Raw genomic sequence first — 25446 nt, 5'->3', positions numbered from 1 at the left:
TGAATTACATACAGTTATATACACCAATTAATATATACACACAGAGCTTAAAAATAAAAAGGAATAAAATCAGAAAGTTCTTACTTAGTTATGCTGAGCAGTCCATTTGAAGAATGAAGAAAAAGAGAGTCCAGTTTAAAAGTAGGCATAAATGTTAAGGGTCCTTGAACACAGCAGGCGTCGGTTCTCAAACACCTGCATGGACGTTCCTGGTCGATGGAATTTGGAGAACTGGGCGGGTTTGGTCCCGCCCCACTTTTATAGGACCTGAGTTTTGGGCTGTCACTACCTGGAAAGTAGGTGTGTTTAAGGCAGGGTTATCTCCTGGCAGCAAGGTTGCCACCCCCAGACTCAGAGCAGGAAAATGTACCAATTATTAATAATCTGTGTGACTCCGCCCCAGATTGGCGCATCGCAAATCCGAGACTATATTCATAAGCGGCCTGCGACCCTGTATCAAACGAGGCTATACATGCTTAGTCTATCGCATTCGCTCTACGCAGGCCGGATAAAGTGGTTTACCTACGGATTACTGGCAGTTAGAAAATTGTAATTCAGGTGAATGATAGAACTGATTTCTAGGTATCAGAAAATGTGTTTTTTGTCTTTCTGCGACAAGGCTATTTTGAATTACAAATAAATTAAAGTTCTCTTTGTTTGATTGTATGATTTTGGAGGGAGCTCTTATCTCAGCCAGTTTGAGCTGGCTTGGGGGAGAGGGGCTGATTGTTATTTGCCGAGCTGCTGAAGCTATTCCATGGCCACCATTTGGTCCTAGCTTGTAACACCTATGTGTCGCCAGCTACGTGTGAAAAGCTGGAGGAGGTGGAGCGGGTGAGGGGCTCTGTTTTTAAGAGAAGAGAGGGAAAAAGACATCTATTGTACATTTACACAGGACTGACAGTAATTGTGCAGGACCATACGAAAATCGTTGGCGATTGCGCACGACTTTCCGTAATGTTCGCCACAGTCGCCTCTTATCAGATCTTCCTTTTTATGCATTTTATATATTTTTTTGGCGTATATCTTATGTTAATGCTTTTTCATCTGCTTTTTTATCTCCTCCCTTCTCCCTGGTTATAATTTCTGCGGTGCATTTCACAGTGTTCAGTGTTCGGATATGCCCACTAATTTATGCAATTTATGCATTTTATTTGTATGCATGCCAATATTCAGATACACTCTGTTCCTAAAAATATCCTGTGATCATTTTATATTGTTCTATATTGTCTTATACAATTTTTTTATGAAGGATACCCAACTGTCATGCAACCAACAATTGCATTTTATCAATATCAACAGCTATTTTATATATGAACAATACTGGCACTATTTGTTTTGCCCACCAGAGGTCAGTCAAACACCACCCTATTAATAAGTTTAAAAATAAGAAAGGGAGACACCGAGAGCCCCATATAGTGTAGTATGTACTGGATAATTGGAGTGGAAGTGTGATTGTAAGAAATATACTCACAAATCTGAGTTACCGTCCAGGTAACCACTATATAGGCAGATGGGGAGAATTAGACCTGTCCCCGCTCAGAATTAAGAAGTTGCTCTCTGTAGATTAGAAGAAAGGGGCCAAATCCCCTCCACCAGGGGTGGACTTTAAATAGTAGACACTGTTACAGAGGCTCCAGTAGTGTAAAAGAATCAAGATAAAAGGTTTAAAAGCAGAGAGACTGGTAGTGGACTTACCTCCCCCATGTAGACACAAGATAATGTAGATCACAAATATTTTATTCAACTACTCCAAAGTAGTAGTTGAATACATTATTTTGCTGTCAAATCGACATTATCTTGTGTCTACATGGGGGAGGTAAGTCCACCACCAGACTCCCTGCTTCTAAACCTTTTATCTTGATTCTTTTACACTACTGGCTCCTCTGTAACAGTGTCTACTATTAATAAGATCACCCAACGTGGACATTCATTAACACCACACTAATCCGGTGGCTTCTAATTATGTGTTTTTTTATTATTTCATGGCATGAATTCACACCATAATGTAATCCTTTTTTCGTAGAATATTTATAACAAATTTAAGGTTCTAATGTGTTTATTATTGTTAGTTTTTCTTATATCCATGTGCACGTATTTTATTCTTTTTGAGCATTACAACAACATTCTATACCACACAGGTCACAGACAACCCCTATTAGCATATAATGCACCGTATGCATGTTTTGGTGAGGGTCAGAACATAGCCCGTGAAAAGGGCATGTTTTCCCTCATCAAATATGGCCGACGCTATTTACCGCTGCATGCGCGATGTACCCACGACACGCGACCGTAAGGCCGCATTGAACCACCCTTTGTTCCTCCCAAAGTGCAACATAATGGTCGCACCGCACTGCCCATCACTTGCGTCATAGGTGCGACGAAAATGTCGCGCCGCGAGTTCGCCGCACGGATATGATGCGGCGTAAAGGTCGCATCGCCCAGGCGGGAATTTTCTGCCCCCCCCCTTGATTGGTTACTGGGCTAATTCCCAGTGTTATTTAAACGGCCATTCCATGAAAAAACAAGTAGTGACTTACCAGAATTTGGTCCGGATAACACCTGGCGCCTCGTTTTTTCATTTCCTTTCCACATTATCACTGCTTATCCCTGCTTGTACTGTTAGCATACCTTGTCCACCATAATACTTTACTCCTCCAGCCATGTCTCACTAGAATACTATAACCTGTTCATCCCCACCGCCACACTACCCTTCACCCGGTAACCCCCACGCTGGCCCCAGACTTAATAACAACTACACCCACCACGTATATAGACTCCTATCCACACTCAATTCTGGTAAACAACCCGCATTCACAATAACACAAACGTAGCAATTCAATAACGTAGAACTAATGCACAGCACGTTTAACACTAGACAACATTACTTATCGATATGTCTGTTATTGGCCCTGATGTACCCCAATTTTTGCCTCTGTCTCTAGTTGTATGCTCCTTTATCCTATTGCCTGAGGAAGCAGGTTCATACCTGTGAAACGCGTAGCAGTCTTTGGTGGAGTATGCCAATAACATCTGTATAAATTGAAGACAGTTTCTGGTGTCTGCTTGCAGGAGGTGAGTCCACTACTGCCTCCCAAGCATTTTTAACGTTTTATCGTATTGTTTCATCCTGTTAGCGCCTCTGACTTTCATACAGTACTTAAGATCCACCCTTGGTGGAGGTGGATACCTCATCTTTTTCCTATCTACAGAGAGTGACTTCTTATTCCTGAGTGAGGAAAGGATAATCTCCTCACCTGCCTTCACAGTGGTTGCCTTTTTGGTGACCCTGCTTTGTGAGTATATCTATTGTACTCTTCTATAACCTCAATATATTACAATACGTACTACACTATATCGGGCTCTCGGTTTTCCTTTTATATATGGAGCAGATCAGGTGTTTCTGACATTGTCAGATCTGACAAAAGAAGCTGCATGCTTGTTTCTGGTGTTATTCAGACAACTGCAGCCAAACAGAGCTGGTATGGTTTAAAAGGAAATAAATATGGCAACCTCCAAATTCTTCTCAATTCAGTTGTCCTTCAAGACTAGGTTCCCAATTGTTCTAAAAACGTATCCGTGGCTCCAGTTTTTAGCCATCAAAACCGGAGCCATGGATACCAATATTAAAACTATGTCTTGACTTAAAAAAAAACCGCATCCGTCTGCGTTCAGGGGGATCCGTCTTAAAAACCCGAACGGAAGGTCCGGATTTGCAAATTTTCATGGACCCTGGATACACGGTGGGGTAGTGAAAGTCAATAAGAAAACGGATCCCCCTCTATGCAGGCAGTTTTGGTCACAGAAACGGATCAGTTTGTTTCCCAGCCTGTGGGTGGGGAGGGGGCCGCCATGCTGGATGGGAAAGCAGCCAGGAGGAGGGTGACAGCGGTCGACGGGGATGTCCCCTCCATCCTCACCGGGGTCCCCTGTCTTCAATCCCCCTCCAGCTATTTGTGCAAAAAGTTGTTCAAATGTTAAGGCAGAGAGCGGGGAAGCCTACCTTCTCTCCTTACTTCCCCCGCTCGCCGCGTCACTTCCTGCAATGCCGCCCTCTGAAGTATAGAGGGCGACATTACAGGAAGTCAAGCGGCGAGTGGTGGAACGCAAGAGCGAAAAGTAAGCGTCCCCTTTCGCTGCCTATATTACATTTGAATAACTTTTTACACAAATAGCTGGAGGAGAGAGGGAATGGGGGACCCAGGTGAGGGAGGGGGCGACCCCTCTCTCCGCCGACCGCTGTCACCCCCGTCCTGACTGCTTCCACCTCCAGTTTGGCGCAACCACCGCTCCCCCGGGCATACATTTCCACGGACTGGAAACGTATGCTGTAAATAGATTTGAAAATAAAAACGGAGGGGGAAAAAAAATTACCAATTCGGATACAGATCCGATCTGTAACGGACAAGTGACAAAACAAGCTCTGTACAGCGCTGTGGAAGATTTCAGCACTATATAAAATACTAAATAATAAAATAATATTTCAATAGAAAGGAATGTTGTAAAGCAAACATCAAATTACTGTTATAGTATTGTGGGAATCATTTTCTGGAAATCAAAGCAGTGATACAGAACAAAGGTATACTTTGCAATTTATAACAAATGTTGCAATTTATTAGAAAAACAAAATGTGCTGGAAGATAGCCGTGGGAAGATTACAGCAACAGATCATCTTATTGAGGAACCACCCAAATGCTTTGCTTATAAATTGCTGAAAACATTGTTTTTTGTTGAGTCCTGCATACTTTGGTCCCACATTCTGATGAGAATATAATGAGCGTATAATATGTTGTGGGCTGAGTAATTTCAGAGACAAAAAAAAAAAAAAAAAAAAAAGGGACAGAGGAGAATTAAGAATATAACCTATAAGGCTCCCTGCACACTGCAAATCCGTTTTCCGATTCCGATTCCGTTTCCGATTCCGATTCCGTTTCCGATTTTCCTTGAATACATTCAACAGAAAAACGGATCAAAAAATGCAGCATGCAGTTAAGATTAAAAATCTGAATCGGAATCGGATGTAAAAACAGATTTAGGCCTCTTGCACACTGCAAGCAAATCAGATTCAGATTCAGATTTTTAATCTGTTTTTACATCCGATTCCGATTCAGATTTTTAATCTTAACTGCATGCTGCGTTTTTTGATCCGTTTTTCTGTTGAATGTATTCAAGGAAAATCGGAAACGGAATCGGAATCGGAATCGGAAACTGAATCGGAATCGGAAAACGGATTTGCAGTGTGCAGGGAGCCTAAAAAGCGGAATCGGAATCTGAAATGCATGCAGTGTGCAAGAGGCCTAACACTGCTTGCACTTTTTCCAAGTATCCCTGGCTAAAAACACATGGCCCATGTGACTTCTATCCCCCACTGCAAAGCAATTTACAAAATTGTGTAAATACATTAAAAAAGTAAAAATATATATATACAGTATATCTATTAACTAAAAAGGTCTGTTCAGAGATGCTTCACAGAGTTCTGGAGTCCAAAGATCTTTGGCAGTCTAATAAATTAATCTCATCTATGACAAGAAGAGTAAAGGTAACCATACATCTAGCGACCTGGCGGCTGATCGACCATGAGATTCGATAATTATTATCAAATTAGATGAAAATCAGTGCAGTCAAGTGCATGCCTGATCAACGATGCAACCAATTTCAGGCCGAGCATGTAAATCAGACATGCTGCAAGATGTCAGGCCGTCGTGGTAAATCGGGTGTGCGTCCTGACATCCCCCCCCGGCCCTGCATCCCTAATATTAAATGTGCCTCCCCCCCCCGCTGCACTATAATTTACAGTTTACCTGTCCGCATCCACCACTGGCTTCGCCCCAATATGCATACATGCTCCCCAAGTGGTTGCCAGAGTAACTTGACTTCACACGCGCACCTACGCATACCCTGCCAACCACGTGGGGCATGTGTATGCAGATTGCAGTGGAGCCCGGAGCCGGTGGCAGACAGACACAGGTGAAGCATAGTGCACCGAGCAAGCAAATTTAACATCATTCGGGACAGCGTCTGGCCGGCGAGCAGCGGATGGGGTGTCACAAGGGCGATTCCTGATTGATTTCAGCATGAAAAAAAAAAAAAAAAAACTATCGGCTTGTGTTTGTATGGGCAGGGAAAAGATCTAAAGATCTCTCTTTAATCAGCAAGGCAAGGTTGCCAGGCAACTGGTATTGTTTAAAAGGAAATAAATATGGCAGCCTCCATATCCTCACTTCAGTTGTCCTTTAAGGATTTCAGAAAGAAGGATTAAAAAAAGTGAACATTAAACTAAAGAAATTAAATAAAGAAGATAAAAAGACCATGGATGTAAAAAAAACTGACAGCATAAAGTTAAAATTGCGCACGTATTACTGGGAAGAAGGAGGATTTAGCATTGGAACAGGGGCAACACTTTTCTAGGTGTAGTTCCTAGCAGACAAAGAGTTATACACTAGTCTTTTGAATACTGCATATATCGGCATATATCTCAAATAACGAGATGCATTTGTCCTCACTGCTTTCTAGTCTCTCATGCTGCAAATCTAATGACATATTTTAGCCACTCCTTGCTTGCCTCTTGTGAAGGGAAGGTAAGAAAGAAGAGCCACAGTGACAGGTCAGTAGAAATACCAGCTGGGAATTAATAGACTGCAAGGTGGGCTTGAACAATCGAGAATCGAGAACAAGTTTTCTGCATTAGGCTTTATGGGTTTATAAATATAGTCAAACTATAGATAAACAGACATGCATTTAGTTGATAGTCATCATTAACCGGTAATGTCCTGAATTTCTATTTGTACAGTATCCTACCTTACATCCTCCTGCTGGATTTTGGATTGGGTGTCTAGTTTTAAAGCCAGTATTTGTTTCTGATGCAGTGCATCATTCAACTTCTCTTCAAGCTCTTCAATCTATGCAAAAAGAATAGAGAGATGGTGAAAATGGGTTTAATGGTTTTGCCACCTGTTTTTATCTGTCTGTATATTTAAAGCAGACCCAAACTTTTACACAGCATATACAATGAAAACACATAAGAGTTGCTAAAGGCCCATACACACCTGTGACGGATATCAGCCATTGGGGATCGGGACCCAATCCCTCGGGCCGCATCACTGGGCCGGGCTGTACAGACGCAGAGTCAGATGTACAGCTGATGATGCATTCTGTTGCTATGTGGGGAAGCTCAGGGACAATGGAGCGCCGCAGACATGACGTCACACAGAAGGCAGGGCGAGCGGAATGCACAAAGCAATCAGCCATTACTCAGCTGAGTTGATCCGCTGGGCAGATCACTAGCAGTGCGGCGGTTACTCATCTGGGGCTGCTGGAAAAACACAACCTGAATTGTAATTGTGTTGAGTAAGGCAGGGTGGTACTACAGTTGATCTACCACTAATCTATTGTGGTATGGTCCAATATTTTTTTTCTTAGCCACTCTGGGGTGCTTCTGGTTATGTGTGATGAGTTATTATCCTGTAGGAGGATCATGACCCGAGTCTGAGACAGAGCTTTCTGATACTGGGCACAGTGGGCAGTATGTTTCACTTCAGAATGTCTTGAGATTTCATAATCCCCTGCAAAGCCTCACAGAACCCTGTGGCAGCCCCAATACATAATCAAGTCTCCTCCATGTTTTACATGGTATAGTGTTATTTTCATTGAAAGCCTACAGTACTTTTTTTTCAACGAGGGCATAGAGCTGATATAACCAACTCATCTGCTCAAAGGACATTCTCCCAGAAACCTTGTGGCTTCTCAACATACATTTATTCAAATTCCAGTGTGTTTTTTTTGTGTTTAATATAATGTTATACAGTGTGTTTTTATCTTTATTTTGCAATAGTTTATATTGCTTTTGGAATTCTGCATGTGTTCGCTGCAATAGCTACCTGTAATTGCTGACATATGCCTAGAGAGAGATGGGAATCATTTCTTCAGCTGACATTATTATTATTTACGTGTATCTATCCACTGATTTGCACGCTCTGTCCTCGATGATGTAATGAATGTGTTAATGGAGTTGATCTAAAGAAAATGTAGGTGTACAAATGGATGCATGACATGTTGTAGCCTGTTTTGTGTAGACGTTTCAACTTCTAATACAAAACACAGAAATGGGAATTCTGGGAAGTGTTTTCCTCCATCTATATGCTGTGGCCATGGCCTACAGCAAGTTTACTGTTAGCAGAATAAAGTAAAAAAAGAATACAACCATATTAAAAAAAAACTTAAGATACTGTAAAAAATTTAGATGGAAACAGAATGCAACAATTTGCAAATCATAACATTCCTATTTTGAAGTGAAAAAAGTAAAAAAGCAAACAGAAGAAAATTGTTTTTTTTTTTTTTGGTGTGTGAAAAATGTTACTTTTTTTTTTATTTTTATTTTTTATTTGATGCCAAAATACAATTCAAAAAAAGAAGGGACTGGAGCAGGTTTACTACTGTGCATTTGGGAACTACGGACATTAAACAACACCTGATCCGAGTAAATCTGCCTAAGGTAAACCTTCTTGCTGGACCCACATACCTCTGTGTGTTGCCCATTCCTCTCTGAGATCTTCCTAGGTACCATAAACACTCCTTGAAAAATTGACTTAAATTCCAATTTTGGAAGCTTGCTGCAATGTTCCCTCTTGTCACCATTAAGAGAAATGAGTGAGGCGGAGGAGAATGAGGGAATCTGAGAGTGATAAGAGGGAAGATTGTCCAGATCGCCGGAAGACGTGGTTGCGCAGGCGAAGAAGCGCCGACCCCGCAGCGGGTCGTGACCATTGCGGCCGGCCAGCTGGTACACTGAGGAGGACTGGGACTGCAGCGAGGGACTGAGACGGCTGCTAGGGGATGGAAGAAGCCCCAGGTGAGTAAAAAATATATTAGTGCTTTCGCCTCATCCTTTAAGGTAAACCTGAAGAGAGAAAAAAGGTCCCAATCTGGGTACTTGGATCCTCCTGAGGCTTCCCCCATCGCCCTCCTTCTGCACGGAGACCACTGCAAGCCTGTTGACAAGAGCTCCCTGCACAGGCAGCTTGCACCTGCACACTAGCATGGAGCTGAACGGGCTTGCCATTTTTCAGGAGGCGATCCTCTGGATCCTAGAGGTTCCACCCCTCCGTCCCCTTTCAGTTCCAGCGCTCAGACCCCAAAATCCCACAAAGCTTGCCCTCACTGCACAGGTAGCTTGTGCCAGCTTCAGGCACTCGTCTGTAGGGGGGGGGGGGGGTGTTAAGCACTAGAGGTCTCCTCACGTGAGTTCTCAGAGGGGGTTAGATAAAAAACACAGGTGAAGTCATAAGTTTTTAGTGGAACAAGATGTTTAGTTAAGACTTTAAGGACGAAAAGGTTATAAGAAAATAAATATGTCTGTGTCTGTATTTCGCTTACGTCTGGTAAGCTTTCAGTTATATCTAGATTGAGGACGTGCATCATTAGGAATATTAGTAAAAGCACAAAACGGTAAATTGAAATTAGGGGGCACCATGCACCGCCATAGGCTGTAATGTCAATTACGGCTATAGCGGCGCTCAGATAGTAATTTGGGCACCATCAAAAGATGGAGCCCAAATTACTTTGAAATTAGCTGGCAGACGAATTACATCTTTCCCCTAAGTCCATAGGATTTTTACGGGAGCAGGGTGAACCGCTTTTTGGCTTTAACCAGCCCCCAAATTTCCTGTCGCTGTTTTTGCATGGATGCGGGAATAACACTAAGCACAGCTAAACAATCAAAGTTGGCAACTTACTTTGGTCAGGTATTCCCCTTTCAAGTTGTCAATCATGAGGTTTTTCTGAGACAGTTCTATCTTTAGAAGCTGGAGATTGTGAAGAAGCTGCTTCCTTTCAATCTGGTGCTTGGTAACTTTAGTTGAACCATTATGTTCCTCAGAAGAAGAAATGTCATCTGTGGGGACTGTCGTTTCCAGACTCAAATCCTCAGACTCAATAGAGCTTGAAATGTTCATTTTTCTTGTTGTTTTTCGTGACATATTTAGGCTTTATGTATACACCAACTAAAAATGTTTAAGGCATAACAAATCAAAATGTTAACATTTATATAGGAAATCATGAAATATTAATAAGCAAAGCAAACTAATGGCATATTTATACTCCTGCAGCTTACAACATTCGTATGCAGGGTCTGCAAATTAGACATATGCATTTTGTGCTCCCAAACAATTTAATGGAAATATGGGAGCATATTAAAAAAAAAAATGTAGGTGGACTTTTAGTCTTCCTTAATATAATGGATGGCTTTGCCTTATTAGGTTTGCTCTTACCCCTAGAACTAGACCTGTAGTTTTCATTGTAGGTAGCCTCTGATTATTTATTTTTTTACCTAACTGGCTTCTGTTAAAGGACAACTGAAACGTCCTCAATTCTCTGTGCCCCCTCTTTCCTACGCTGGGCTCCCTGTTCCAGCATCCGACTTTAAAGAGACTCTGTAACAAAATTTTGAGCCTTATTTCTTCTATCCTAGAAGTTCCTATATCTGTTCTAATGTGCTCTGGCATACTGCAGCCTTTTCTAGTTGCACTGTGTCTGTAATAAATCTTATCTTCTCTCCTCTGCCAGGTCTGTCGGGCTCAGGCTGGAATGTGTGGAATGTGCAGCACTGCTTGTCATTGGCAGAAGCTATACACACCCTCTCCAAGCTCTGCATGAGTCACACACTGAGCTGTTCTCACTCTGGTTAGCAGCCATGTCTTTTGTTTGTAAACATTACCTAAAACTGGCACTTACAAGACAAGATTGCAGCAGAGAGTGGCAGAAACAGCACAGAGGGGCCCAGGAGAACATAATTAATAGAATGGTATGCTTTTTATTGTAAGAATTTTAGAGTACAGATTCTATTTAATGTTGAAGAGAACTTGGGTTCTCCTTGGCATGCCATGGAAGTATTCTTGACTCTGAACATTTCTGAAGACAAGTGGTTCCATACAGCACGTGTGCAGTACAAAGCCGCTAGTCTTCATAAGTACTGGGAGACCAGAGTACTTCTGGAGAGACCTGAATATGCAGCCTACGAGAGATTTGATCAGAGGCCTGGCGGTAAACAAGGGTACTCAGAGGAACAGAGAGGCTCTAAGAGATCCAGAGCCATTTCTCCTTAGGTCAGTAACTTTTTTTTTGTTTTATGATCTTACAATTGTCCTTTCAAGATGGCTTGCTTCAGGGGAACTCTACTCCGTCTCTTGGCAAGACTGTACCCTTTACTGAGGTCTATCTTGTCAAGATTGTCAATGGGTTAAAAGAAGCCTACAAGCTTGTAATAAAACTAAGCTGCATTACATGTTTAGGGGTGACCTGTGTTGTTACTAGCCACCTAAATACCCTTATCAGCTGCTATAAGCATTATGTAACCTCAGCTTGTCAGCTGCAACAGTAAATTGTAGCATGTGTACTACCCTTTACTGCTAGTATAGTTCAGTGGGGTTAGAATCTTGATGCCATCAGGATACTCAATTAGTTTTAAATGTATCTTCAATTTGTATATTTTATGTTTTGTTTCAAAGTGATACTAATCAGAGGAAGGGTGCATCTCATTCAGGGACTGGCATTCACCAGGGCCAATAGCTAGAACATCAGCTAGTGTGCGTTTACTCTACGCGAGATGCATAGCCCCTGCGCTATAACACAAATCACACTTGTAAACTACCATACACTGCCAAAATAGCATACATTTAAAGCGATATGCCCTGATTTATTTTAATCAACGTCAATACATTGTTGAAACACCATACATTTAAAGTGAAATCAATATCTCCTTGCCCACTCACTTCGCTCACTGGGTTGCAGGCTCGGTCCTCGCTTCGCTCAAATTTTTATTCTAGCTTTAAGTTCCCTTAGACTGTGGAGTCGGTACAAAAATCGCCCAACTTCAGCTCCTCAGTTTATGAAACTGCCAACTTTGGTTACAAAAAATGGCTGACTACTTGATTCCCCAGCCCTTGCAGGGCTAAGGAGTGGGTATAAAAATCATCCAACTTCAACTCTGACTACTCAGTTTATGAAACCACAGACTCCAACCCAAGGTGCCCAAAAGTTGCTCAGACTCCGACTCCACAGCCCTGCATTGCACACCAGGACCTTCAAACCCCTCGCTGGGCTTTGTGCTTGAAACTCAGGTTGCAAAGTTAGTGCTGCTGGTGGGTATTATGGGGTTAATTTACATTCCAAATGACTTTGTACATACTCTATAGCATTTGTATGCTATTTCAATGGGTATTCTGAAATCAGTCTTTATACTGGTCACACACTTTCAGTTGTCAATGCTCAGTGGCACTTTAGATCCTATAAACATCTATGCAAAATCTAATCAAAATGAATCTGACAAGATAACATTCATACTGATCATTAGATTCGATGAAGTATGATCATTTTGATAAACTGGGGACCCATAAGCTTTAGATCTATTATTGTTTTGCAATCATCCCAATTTATAATTGGCTGAAAATTATACTAAAATGTACAGGTGTATGGCCAGTATTACAGCCTGTAACCTAGGAACAGATGTTGGCAACCATTGGAAGACAAACTGAAAAGGAACCTAGAGGTGACATTAGCAAGCGATGCCTCTTACCGCCGCTGTGAAGGGTGATGCCGGGCACTGGTGCCTCTATTATAACAGACAAGAGAAAGGGACAACTACCATCCCCAGCAGCACATACCAGCTCCCTGTACACTGCTTGGCGCTGTTACTACCGCCTATTAGTGTTGTCCGGATCATGAACGATTCGGATCTTTGATCCGAATCTATTTAATGAGTCGATCATCCGAATCATCAAAATGAACGATTCGGATCGCAAAAGGGGCGGGGCCAGAAGCGACACGCCCCCTCTCAGCGGGCAGCGGGGTCCTGGAAGCAGAGCTGAGATGGATGGCTCTGTTGGATGGGAGGCAGCCTTGCAGGGACAGCAGGTAGATAAGAGAGAGGGGACATGGGTGCCACTGCCAGATATGTGTAGAGCACACATACTGGCTGAAACGTGCTTCTCATTATAGGCTGGCTGTTCCGTAGTTGTGCACAGTGAACACATTTGAAGCTTTTGGCTCAGCACAGCTCAGTAACTTTGCAGGCACTGTGATTGCAGGGCAAAATGATCCTCCTCCACTCGGCACTAAACAGCTGCACTTATCTTCTGGGAATGCTTTCCTTCACTGTGTGACGTTTGCATGGAAAGTACACAGATGAGCATATAGGTGAAATAAATACATGTAAAGCATATGATTGCAGCATGTGGGTATTGTGTGCAAACATTTCTGCTCTCTGCTCGTCCCTCCTCCCTTCTCTGTCCACTCCCTGCCCTCTGTCCATCTTCTCCCCTTCTCTCTGTGTGTTCACCCCCCTCCCCTTCTCCTGTCCACAGCAGGGAAAGACCTGTCCTGCTAGTCATCTCACCCCGAATGCTTCGGTAGTAAAATGATCCGAGATTCGGATCAAAGATCCGGATCTTTTCAATGATCCGATTCGAATCATCCGGATCATTGAAAAGATCCGAACTTCCCACTAGCTACAGCCTCTTACTGCGCATGCACCGTACAAAGCTACGCCCCTCCATCACTATCCATACAAGAAATGAAAGCAAACGGTGATTAGCTAGCCTAATCACATGACACTAAACTTTTCCTAGTTTGCGGATCGCGCCTCGGTCTGACGGCCTGCTAATCTGATTGGTGGCCATCTGACGAAGCGTTTCCGGCTGATACATGTGGGTTCTACGCATGCGCGCAGTGTATATGCAGTAAGGGAAAGTGAGAGGTGAGCAATCCACATTGAGCATTGCAAATCAATGTATGATTCTATTGTATGCGTGGTTATAGCTAAAGCTGTACGTTATGGGGCGGCTCGCTTGAAAGTTATAAGCGTTATTTGTCGTGTGTTACCAGCTGCTCTCACTTGCGTGCGTGGCTCTCGTTTTTAGAGAGGGTCACTGTTCTCGATTCAAATCCCCCCTTCCTCTATGTTACTCACTTGTATTTTGTAAAGGTGTTTATGAATTGTTGTATTAGTATTTCACTACTGCAATTAAAGGACAACTGAATTGAGAGGGATATGGAGGCTGCCATATTTATTTCCATTTAAAGGAAACCTTAACCCTGGGAAGGTAAAAAAATGTTTTCACTTACCTGGGGCGTACCCAAGCCTCCTGCAGCTGTCCTGTGCCCTCGCTGGTCCTCGGTTGTCCTCCCAGTCCCCGCCGCAGGTTAGTTTAGTTTTCGGTCGACTGAGATTTGGCCCCCAGTCTCGCATATGCTTTTTTGCATTCCCGCCGACAAGCGTGTCCCTGCGCAGGACAAGCTTGACGGCGTGAAAAAGAAAACGCGTTGCCAGAGGCCGACTATTGGTAGTCCGAAAACGAAACTAAGCCGTGCCTGGACTGGAGGACAGTCGAGGACTGGACAGCTACAGGGGGCTTGGGGAAGCCCTGGGTAAGTGAAACCTTTTTTCTTTTTCAGGGTTAAGGCTCCTTTTAAACAATACCAGTTGCCTGGAAGCTCTGCTGATCTCTTTGGCTGCAGTAGTGCATCACACATGCACCTGAAACTAGCGTGCAGCTAATCTTGTCAGATCTGAAATGATGTCAGAAACACTTGGTCTGCTGCATGCTTGTTCAGCGTCTATGGCTACATGTATTATGCTGGGAATACATGAGTCGACCCGGCGGCTCAATTAGCAGCCGGACCCACTCCCACCGTGGCCACCCGGATCGATTCCCGCTCGTCCCCGCGGGCGCTTCTTTATCTTCCGCTCGATTTCCGCTATTGTCTGCCCGCGGGTATCGAACGGGGAATCGATCCGCGCGGTGATCGGACATGTCGGAAATTATCAATCGAGCCATCAGCAACTCGATTGATAAGAAGAAAACGCACCGTGTATCACCAGCATTAGAGGCAGAGTAGGACAGCCAGGCAGCTAGTACTGTTTAAAAAGATATAACTATGGCAGCCTCCATATACCTCTTGCTCCAGTTTTAATCTGAAAGTGCATTTTATATTCTGAGTATTGTTTTCTGTCCAGAATGAAAGAATGGAAATCCACGCATGCCATATTTCATTACTGTTGGTATTTTTATGAATATCCAATAAAGCATCAGTCTTAGGTATCTGCAGATTTTACTTCTGGACTCTGACTCTGCTTCCCATCCTGAATCTTGCACTGCCTATTTCTGAGGGATACATGTGTTAATCTGTTCAACTGTTTTTCATCATTGCAAAATCTGTGAAAGTATGAAAAACTGACTTTTGCTTAATAGTTCAAGGTACTCTAGCTGGTTGCGTTGGAGGACAATTACATACGTAGGCTGTGCTTGTGGCGCCAGTATGGTTTAGGTGACCCATGGAAAACCTCATAGGGAAATTATGCTAAAATGATTGGATGTTGTTTCAGCAGTTCTCCAATGACTGCGCCCTGTTCCACATTCAGGGTTGTTATAGGTGGTAATAACTATGTCCATAATCAAGAGAAAGCTGCGCACAATGGGGGTGTCAGATGACAACAGTACTTATCACTTTATAGGTAGGTAATAGGACATAGGAGCTAGGATGCAAGCTTCAGCATCACCTAACTGTGACTAGCTGCATGGAGTAACAGGACGGAGACGGACGGCGAGTATAAGAGATTGCTATATGCTGTTTTACAAGTATTGATTTTGTACGTAGTGCTTGAGCAGGGCTTTCATATTGTAATAAAACTGTTTTACACTATGATGAGCTTCTTGTTGGATATAGAATGCTTGTGTATGGACGCAATGGCTGCCGATATGTGTTGAATTATAAGAAGCTGGAGGGTAAGCAAGCACTCTGGGGGGGGGGGGGGGGCACGCAGGCTTCCCACCCTAACTTTAAGATGGCGGTTTCACTACTTTCAGAGTGTACATACACTGAGTGTACTGTGTGCGTATGTTACACCCTATGTGATGCATCTCTGTGTTATTTAACATGGTTCACTGAACGCATTGGATGAGTTTTACTCCAGGTGGAAGAGTTATACCATCACAGAGCACAGAAGAATATAAATAACTATGTCCACTCTCCGGTTGTAGTAATATGGTTAAGGTGAGCCACAGTGGAAATCCATACAGAAATTCAAGTAACGTGATTGGGTGGACAGCACCCTCCCGAACTTCTAGGTTTCAAATAGGTTGTAGTAATAATACTCCCGCACTATTCGGTTAAATAAAATGCTTCACATTATAGATAGATTATGTGTTTGGAGAGCTGTTCCCTATGGAATTTCACACTGGTTCACCTCATCCATACTAGCTTGTCAAATTGGAGAGGATGCTGTGATTGTCAGGATGTCCCTATCAGATTCCCCACTGGTTAAAGGGGGCCTGAACTCAGAACTTCCTCTCTGCTCTAAAAAATAAGCAACAGCATAATAACCTTTTAAAGAAAAAACATTTCTTTGTTATAGCTAATACAAACCCTGCAATAAATCTGCAGTGTTTCTACTTCCTGCTTTCATGGACACAGACATATTGTTAACAGCTAAGGGATCAAACTACAACTTGTGCTTAGTCATAGGTATGGAGGAATTAGGCTAAACTCTCTAAATACATACAGGGTGCATTTCTATATGTTTTCCTTTTGTCCTGTGCATGAGTTCAGGTCCACTTTAAGCAATTACCTGGCTGTCATGCTTGCTTTAGTAGTTCATCGGTCACTAACCTTGAACTTGTATGCTGTCAGTGAACAGTGAAGTACAGTCATTTGGTCTGCATGCTTGTTCTGGATTTGTCTTTCTCTGTTTCTGATACACTGTGTGTGTGTGTGTGTGTGTGTGTGTGTGTGTGTGTGTGTGTGTGTGTGTGTGTGTGTGTGTGTGTGTGTGTGTGTGTGTGTGTGTGTGTGTGTGTGTGTGTGTGTGTGTGTACTCTCTCTATAGGGTTTCCACAGACCAGTATGGGAAGACTTACATTTTGTTTTTCTGGTGCAAGGTTACAGAGCAGCTTATTTTTTATTTTATTTCTTTGATATAGGATGCTAAGTTTATCCAGAATATCAGCTATTTACCTAAGTGTTTTATTTATTTAACCATAACTTTTGTTCTTGTTTGTTATTGTCATTCCCAGCTACACAAGGGACAAAAATGTTGAAATCTAAGACTTTTATGAAGAAGACTCGTTCTGGTGGGGTTTTAAAAATTGTCAGAGAACATTACTTGAGGGACGATATTACATGTGGCTGCAAGGGGTGTGGCGAATGCAAGCAGGAGAATCCAGTACTTCAGCTGGAGCCCGTTCTGGAGAGTTCTATTTGCCAGTCTCCCCACTACATATTACCTGATACAAATGTTTTGCTACATCAGGTATGTCGGTTTCATGAGTACTTTCCTTAATAAAATTCTACGTACATACCTCCAGAGCAGCCTTAGGAAGCATGCACTGCATAAAACAAGCAAGAAACACTGACAGGGAAAGGGTCTTCCCAGATATGAATGTCACTGTTAACCACACTACCATTTGCCCTACCTCTTAAGCCCGCTGTCTGGGTGTCACCCTGGACTCCACACTCTCCTTCACCCTCCACATCCAAAGCCTCACAAAGTCTTGCAACCTCCACCTCCATAACATCTGCAAGATCCGACCTCAGTCACCGCCAAACTTCTCATCCATGCCCTCATAATTTCCCACCTTGACTACTACAATGCCCTTCTGTCTGGTCTCCCTATGACCCGAATGGCCCACTGCAGTCCGTCATGAATGCGGCAGTCAGAATTATCCACTCCTATCGCTCCACCACAGCGGCTCCCCTCCATAAATCCCTCCACTGGCTTCCTATCCAGTCCAGAATCATATTCAAGATACAGTGTCTGGCTTACAAATCTGTCCACAAAACCTGCCTAATCTACATTTCCAATCTTACCCAGAGGTACACACCTAGCCGCTCACTCCTGTCCTCCAATGAACTTCGCCTGACTGCCCCCCGCATCACCCAATCCTATGCAAGCTGCCAGGACTTCTCAAGAGCTGCTCCAACACTATGGAATTCCCTACCTCCCCCCATTAGAGTTTCCCTCTCCTTCAACATCTTCAAGAAGGCCCTCAAAACTCACCTTTTAACTCTGGCCTACCCCCCTTCCTCACTAGTGCTCTAAACTCACAGCTGAACTGCGGTCCCCTACCTTTCATGTCCCGACCTCTCCCTCTAGATTGTACGCCTTCAAGCAAGTTCCCCTCCTCCTTATGTCTCCTACTTTTTCACACACCTCAATTACCGTACACCCATCCTATGGATCTGAGTGAACTCGACTTGCCTAATCTCCATGCTTCCATCCAGTGACTGACTAAGCATTACCTGGTACTGTGCTGCATTATCTGGTTTTCATGTATTTCTGTATTGTCTTATTGCTGTATGTCACCCTTAAATATTGTCTGCAACCCTAACATTAGTTAAGGTGGCAGACAATATTTAAGGGTGACATACAGCAATTAGTCCAACGCTACGTAATATGTTGGTGCTTTATAAATACAATAAAAAATAAATACAGTATTAGTGATGCATTCTAGCAGCACAAACCTAGCTTCAGAGCCTCTAAAAATCTTGATGTGCCTCCTGAATGAAGCTTCACATATTGACCATTTTCTCCCTGAAACTTGTATCAAAAATAACTTTTTTTTTTACAAATGACAAGAGTGTTGCTTATATTGTTTAAAATGGCCAATATTCTTCTGTATAAAAAAACTGCAGGAATCTTCATAGTGTTTTTTTTTCTCTTTTCTGTCCCTACAATAAGTGTATGTGATACACCTAATACTGCAAGCTTAGATCTCATGTGTGTTAGGACTCTTAACTTACAGGGAAGTGCATACATTTAACACCTAAATTAATTTCCAGAGAACAATCAGTATTCCAGCCCACAGCTGTGGGTTCCTAAAAGACAACTGAAATGAGAGGGATATGGAGGCTGCCATATTTATTTCCTTTTTAGCAATGCCAGTTGCCTGACAGTCCTGCTGAACCTCTGGCTCTGATACTTTTTAGCTGTAGACTGTGAACAAGCATGCAGTTTGTCAAATCTGACAAGATTAGCTGCATGCTTGTTTCAGGTGTGTGATTCAGACACTAATCCAGCCAAATAGTGCAACAGGGCTGCCAGAAACTGGTATTGCTTAAAGGGAACCCAAAGTGAGAGTGATATGGAGGCTGCCATACTTATTTCCGTTTAAACAATACAAGTTGCCTGGCAGTCCTCCGGATCCTGTTATTTAATACTTTTAGCCATAGAGCCAGAACAAGTATATGTAGATCAGGTACTCTGACTCGGCTGACTCAGGTTTTACTGGATTAGCCATAGGCTTGTTCCAGGGTTTTGACTGAGACACTACACATGCCAGAAAATCAACAGCACTGCCAGGCAACTGGCATTGTTTACAAGGAGATAAATGAGGCAAGTGTGATAGGGAGGCTGCCACATTTATTTCCTTGTAAACAATGCCAGTTGCCTGGCAGTCCTGTTGATTTTCTGGCATAAGTAGTGTCTGAGTCAAAACCCTGGAACAAGCCTATGGATAATCCAGTAAAACCTCAGTCAGCCGAGTCAGAGTACCTGATCTGCATATACTTGTTCTGGCTCTATGGCTAAATGTATTAAAACACAGTTTTAACCATAGAGCCAGAACAAGTATATGCAGATCAGGTATTCTGACTCTGCTGACTGAGGTTTTACTGAAATAGCCATAGGCTTGTTCCAGGGTTTTGACTCAGACACTACGTATGGCAGAAAATCTACAGGACTGCCAGGCAACTGACATTGTTTACAAGGAAATAAACGTGGCAGCCTCCCTCACACACTTACCTCAGGTGTCCTTTAAAGTGAACCTTAAAGTGGTCTAACACCCAGCATTTCAACTTTGCTTTAAAAGATTGCTTACAGCTTAAAAACTATTATGCCAGATTTTTTTAGCAGAAATTCACTGAATGGATTAAACATGATATTTTAGTGTTGCATTTAGGCCCCGTTCAGACTGCAGAACGCGGACCGCAGCGCATGCGGACCGCAACGCGTACCAACGCACGCCATCCGCGTTCGTATGCGTTGCGTGGCTGATCCCATCACTGAAAAGTGAATGGGACAGCCACGCGTTTTTACAAAAAATGCGTGCAGCATGCTTTCCCGGACCGCACAGGTCCGGAACGCATGCAGTGTGAACATCAGACATTGCACTGCATGCAATGTCTGATGTCGTGCGTGTCGGCCACCTGCACGCGTTTCCAAAACGCGGCTGGAAACGCGTGCAGTGTGAACGGGGCCTTAGCTAGAAATCCTCCTCGGTGCTGAGGTTCTTAGATACAATTGTATCTATTTTACAATGAAAATAAACAAACACCTCTCTGAGAGAGCACAAAGGGCTTCCCAGACAGGCTTTTCGGAGGTCTATTTGTATTCCAAACAAAGATACATTTGTAACTAAACCTCAGCGCGGATTTCTAGCTAAATGCAAAACTAAAATGTCATGTTTAACCCATTCAGTGAATTTCTGCTTAACCACTTGCCGACCGCCCACAGCCGATGGGCGGCGGCAAAGTGGACGCCGAAAGGACCGCAATACGCCATTCGGTGGCGGCTCCTTTCGGCTCTGCGGGGCAGCGATCGCGTCACTGGTGACGTGCGCTGCCCCTGGCAACAGGCTCCGCCCACCCGCGACGTCATCCCGCCGGCCGGTAGTAAACGTCGGCGGGATGTAAATACTCGATCGTCGCATACAAAGTGTATAATATACTTTGTAATGTATACAAAGTGTATTATACAGGCTGCCTCCTGCCCTGGTGGTCCCAGTGATCGAGGGACCACCAGGGCAGGCTGCAGCCACCCTAAGTCGTACCCATACACACTGATCTGCCCCCCCCCCCCTGCCCTCTGATCACCCACAGCACACCTCAGACACCCCCCCCCCCCCCTGCCCACCCCCCAGACCCCTGTTTGCACCCAATCACCCATCAATCACTCCCTGTCACTATCTGTCAGCGCTGTTTTTTATTAGGTCTTAATCTGCCCTCTGGGGTCTCCTGATGAGCCCCACACACCCTCAGATCCTCCCCAGCCCCCCCCCCCCCCTGTGTACTGTATACATCTATCCTCCCCTGTAATCACCCGTCAATTGCCCGCCTATCACCCCCTGTCACTGCCACCCATCAGATCAGACCCTAACCTGCCTCTTACAGGCATCTGATCACCCACCCACACCATCAGATCGCCCACAGACCCACCCTCAGATCACCTCCAAAGTGCATTGTTTACATCTGTTCTGCCATCTAATCACCCACTGATCACCCATCAATCACCCCCTGTCACCGCTACCAATCAGATCAAACCCCTATCTGCCCCTAGGGCACCCAATCACCTGCCCACACCCTCAGAACGCCCTCAGACCCCAGCCCTGATCACCTCGCCAGTGCATTGCTTGCATCTATTCCCCCCTCTAATCACCCCCTGAGACACCCATCAATCACCTCCTGTCACCCCCCCCCCCCCCCCCCAGCACTCCTATCCATCAGATCAGGCCCAATACAACCTGTCATCTAAGAGGCCACCCTGCTTATGACTGGTTCCTCAAAATTCGCCCCCTCATAGACCACCTGTAATTAAAATTTGCAGATGCTTATACCCCTGAACAGTCATTTTGAGGCATTTGGTTTCCAGACTACTCCTCATGGTTTTGGGCCCCTAAAATGCCAGGGCAGTATAGGAACCCCATAAGTGACCCCATTTTAGAAAAAAAGACACCCCAAGGTATTCAGTTAGGTGTGTGACGAGTTCATAGAAGATTTTATTTTTTTGTCAAAAGCTAGTGGAAATTGATTTTTATTTTTATTTTCACAAAGTGTCATTTTCCACTAACTTGTGACAAAAAATAAAATCTTCTATGAACTCACCATACTCCTAATGGAATACCTTGGGGTGTCTTCTTTCTAAAATGGGGTCACTTGTGGGGTTCCTATACTGCCCTGGCATTTTAGGGGCCCTAAACCGTGAGTAGTCTAGAGACCAAATGCCTCAAAATGACCCGTGAATAGGACGTTGGGCCCCTTAGCGCACCTAGGCTGCAAAAAAGTGTCACACATGTGGTATCGCCGTACTCAGGAGAAGTAGTATAATGTGTTTTGGGGTGTATTTTTACACATACCCATGCTGGGTGGGAGAAATATCTCTGTAAATGACAATTTTTTTTTTTTTTTTTTTTTTACACACCATTGTCAATTTGCAGAGATATTTCTCCCATCTAGTATAGGTATGTGTAAAAAAAATACACCCCAAAACACATTATACTACTTCTCCTACGGCGATACCACATGTGTGACACTTTTTTGCAGCCTAGGTGCGCTAAGGGGCCCAACGTCCTATTCACGGGTCATTTTGAGGCATTTGGTTTCTAGACTACTCCTCACGGTTTAGGGCCCCTAAAATGCCAGGGCAGTGTAGGAACCCCACAAGTGACCCCATTTTAGAAAGAAGACACCCCAAGGTATTCCGTTAGTAGTATGGTGAGTTCATAGAAGTTTTTATTTTTTTGTCACAAGTTATTGGAAAATGACACTTTGTGAAAAAAAAAAAAAAACTATTTCCGCTAACTTGTCACAAAAAATGAAATCTTCTATAAACTCACCATACTACTAACGGAATACCTTGGGGTGTCTTCTTTCTAAAATGGGGTCACTTGTGGGGTTCCTATGCTGCCCTGGCATTTTAGGGGCCCTAAACCGTGAGTAGTCTAAAAACCAAATGCCTCAAAATGACCTGTGAAATCCTAAAGGTACTCAGGACATTGGTCCCCTTAGCGCAGTTAGGGTGCAAAAAAGTGCCACACGTGTGGTATCGCTGTACTCAGGAGAAGTAGTATGTGTTTTGGGGTGTATTTTTACACATACCCATGCTGGGTGGGAGAAATATCTCTGTAAATAGACAATTGTGTGTAAAAAAAAATAAAAAATTAAAAAAAAAATCCAAAAATTGTCATTTCTCCCACCCAGCATGGATATATGTAAAAATACACCACAAAACACATTATACTACTTCTTCTGAGCACGGCAGTACCACGTGTGGCACTTTTTTGCACCCTAACTGCGCTAAGGGGCGCAAAGTCCAATGAGTACCTTTTAGGATTTCACAGGTCATTTTGAGACATTTGGTTTCAAGACTACTCCTCACGGTTTAGGGCCCCTAAAATGCCAGGGCAGTATAGGAACCCCACAAGTGACCCAATTTTAGAAAGAAGACACCCCAAGGTATTCCGTTAGGGGTATGGTGAGTTCATAGAAGATTTTATTTTTTGTCACAAGTTAGCGGAAGTTGATTTTTTTTTTTTTTCACAAAGTGTAATTTTCCACTAACTTGTGACAAAAAAAAAATCTTCTATGAAGTCACCATACTCCTAACATAATGCCTTGTGGGGTTGTCTTTCTAAAATGGGGTCACTTGTGGGGTTCCTATACTGCCCTGGCATTTTAGGGGCCCTAAACCGTGAGGCGTAGTCTTGAAACCAAATGTCTCAAAACGACCTGTGAAATCCTAAAGGTACTCATTGGACTTTGGGCCCCTTAGCGCAGTTAGGGTGCAAAAAAGTGCCACACGTGTGGTATCGCTGTACTCAGGAGAAGTAGTATACGTGTTTTGGGGTGTATTTTTACACATGCTGGGTGGGAGAAATCTCTCTGTAAATGAACAATTGTGTGTAAAAAAAAAAAAAAAAATAAAAATAAAAAATCAAAACATTGTCATTTAGGGCTGGTGCACACCGAGCGGCTTTTTCAGCGTTTCTGCAGCCGCTTGCGGCTGCGGATCCGCTTGGTCAATGTATCTCAATGGGATGGTGCACACCAGAGAGGGAGGCGATTTGCAGAAACGAATCCTCCCGGGGTGAGGCATTTTTTGGATTTCGGATGCGTTTCTGCCTCAATGTTAAGTATAGGAAAAACGCAAACTGCTCTGAAAAACGCCTGTTCAGAGCGGTTTTGCCGGCGTTTTTGTTACTGAAGCTGTTCAGTAACAGCTTTACTGTAACAATATATGAAATCTACTACACCAAAACCGCTACACAAAACTGCAAAACGCTAGCTGAAACGCTACAGAAAAAAAAGAAAAAGCGTTTCAAAATCTGCTAGCATTTTACGGATCTGCTAGCGGGTTTTGGTGTGCACCAGGCCTTACAGATATATTTCTCCCACCCAGCATGGGTATGTGTAAAAATACACCCCAAAACACATTACCAGTATACTACTTCTCCTGAGTACGGCAATACCACATGTGTGGCACTTTTTTGCAGCCTAACTGCGCTAAGGGGCCCAAAGTCCAATGAGCACCTTTTAGGCTTTACAGGGGTGCTTACAATTTAGCACCCCTCAAAATGCCAGGACAGTAAACACACCCCACAAATGACCCCATTTTTTTTTTTGTCACAAGCTAGCAGAAATGGAAACCTTTTTTTTTTGTCTCAAAGTGTCATTTTCCGCTAACTTGTGACAAAAAATAAAATCTTCTATGAACTCACCATGCCTCTCAGTGAATACTTTGGGATGTCTTCTTTCAAAAATGGTGTCATTTGGGGGGTATTTATACTATCCTGGAATTTTAGCACCTCATGAAACATGACAGGTGCTCAGAAAAGTCAGAGATTATTATTATTTTTTTTTATTTATATAGCGCCAACATATTCCGCAGCGCTTTACAAAGCACAATAAGACGACAAGGGGAACATAGATACATACATAGATACACTAACAAAATGTACAACAGAGTTCCAAGCAGCACAAATATTGTGACAAAAACAGTAAACATTAGGAGGAGGACCCTGCCCTTGCGATGCTTTAAAATGGGAAAAGTCACTTTTTGCACCATAGTTTGTAAACGCTATAACTTTTACCCAAACCAATAAATATACACTGAATGTTTTTTTTTTAAATCCAAGACATGTAGCACAATAAATGTGGACAAAAATGTATACAGAAATTTTACTTTATTTGATAAATTTTATCACAGAAAGTAAAAAAAAACAAAAACATTTTTTTGACAAAATTCATGTTTTTTTTGATGAATATAATAAAAACTAAAAATCGCAGCAGCAATCAAATGGCACCAAAAGAAAGCTGTATTAGTGACAAGAAAAGGAGGTAAAATCCATTTTTAGATGGTAGGTTGTATGACCGAGCAATAAACCGTGAAAGCTGCAGTGGTCTGAATGGAAAAAAAGGCTCTGGTCCTTAAGGGGTAGATAGACTGTGGTCCTCAAGTGGTTAAAAAAAATCTGGCATAATAGTTTCTAAGCTGTAAGCAATCTTTTTCCCCCGCTGCGGCTGAGTTTCATTTTTCGGCGACTGGCCAGTCTCCGAGCCACTGCGCCTGAGTAGCCCTGGCCACGGGTGTCTTTTTTTCATGTCACTGTTGCTGTCTTGTGCATGCGCAGTAGGGCAGCGGCATGTGTGCGAGCGGGGACGTGCATGGCCAGGACAGCATTGTGG

At 43.3% G+C, this 25446-nt stretch overlaps 2 protein-coding genes across 5 annotated transcripts in view; one reads left to right on the top strand and one right to left on the bottom strand.

Moving 5' to 3' along the window:
• PIBF1 (progesterone immunomodulatory binding factor 1) overlaps positions 1–12704 on the bottom strand; it is a 212868-nt gene extending 200164 nt beyond the window's left edge. Inside the window, exons 1-3 of one of the 3 annotated variants that reach the window (XM_068267851.1) lie at positions 12657–12704; positions 9732–9998; positions 6799–6899 (exon numbers count right to left, since the gene is read on the bottom strand). In XM_068267851.1, coding sequence (XP_068123952.1) covers positions 6799–6899; positions 9732–9974 — 344 coding nt within the window. In that variant the 5' untranslated portion in view covers positions 9975–9998; positions 12657–12704. The other 2 variants (XM_068267849.1, XM_068267850.1) reach the window with 2 other exon arrangements.
• Positions 12705–12885: 181 nt separating this feature from the next.
• Positions 12886–25446, top strand: part of DIS3 (DIS3 homolog, exosome endoribonuclease and 3'-5' exoribonuclease) — an 85047-nt gene continuing 72486 nt past the window's right edge. Inside the window, exons 1-2 of one of the 2 annotated variants that reach the window (XM_068267847.1) lie at positions 12886–12906; positions 17064–17299. In XM_068267847.1, coding sequence (XP_068123948.1) covers positions 17081–17299 — 219 coding nt within the window. In that variant the 5' untranslated portion in view covers positions 12886–12906; positions 17064–17080. Of the gene's footprint in view, positions 12907–13667; positions 13748–17063; positions 17300–25446 lie in introns of those variants that run through there. The other variant, XM_068267848.1, reaches the window with a different exon arrangement.

This window comes from Hyperolius riggenbachi, chromosome 2, assembly GCF_040937935.1.
Source record: "Hyperolius riggenbachi isolate aHypRig1 chromosome 2, aHypRig1.pri, whole genome shotgun sequence".
Taxonomy (NCBI): Eukaryota; Metazoa; Chordata; class Amphibia; order Anura; family Hyperoliidae; genus Hyperolius; species Hyperolius riggenbachi.
The sequence above is the reverse complement of the archived record's forward strand: the minus strand, read 5'-3'. Positions and strand labels throughout refer to the sequence as shown.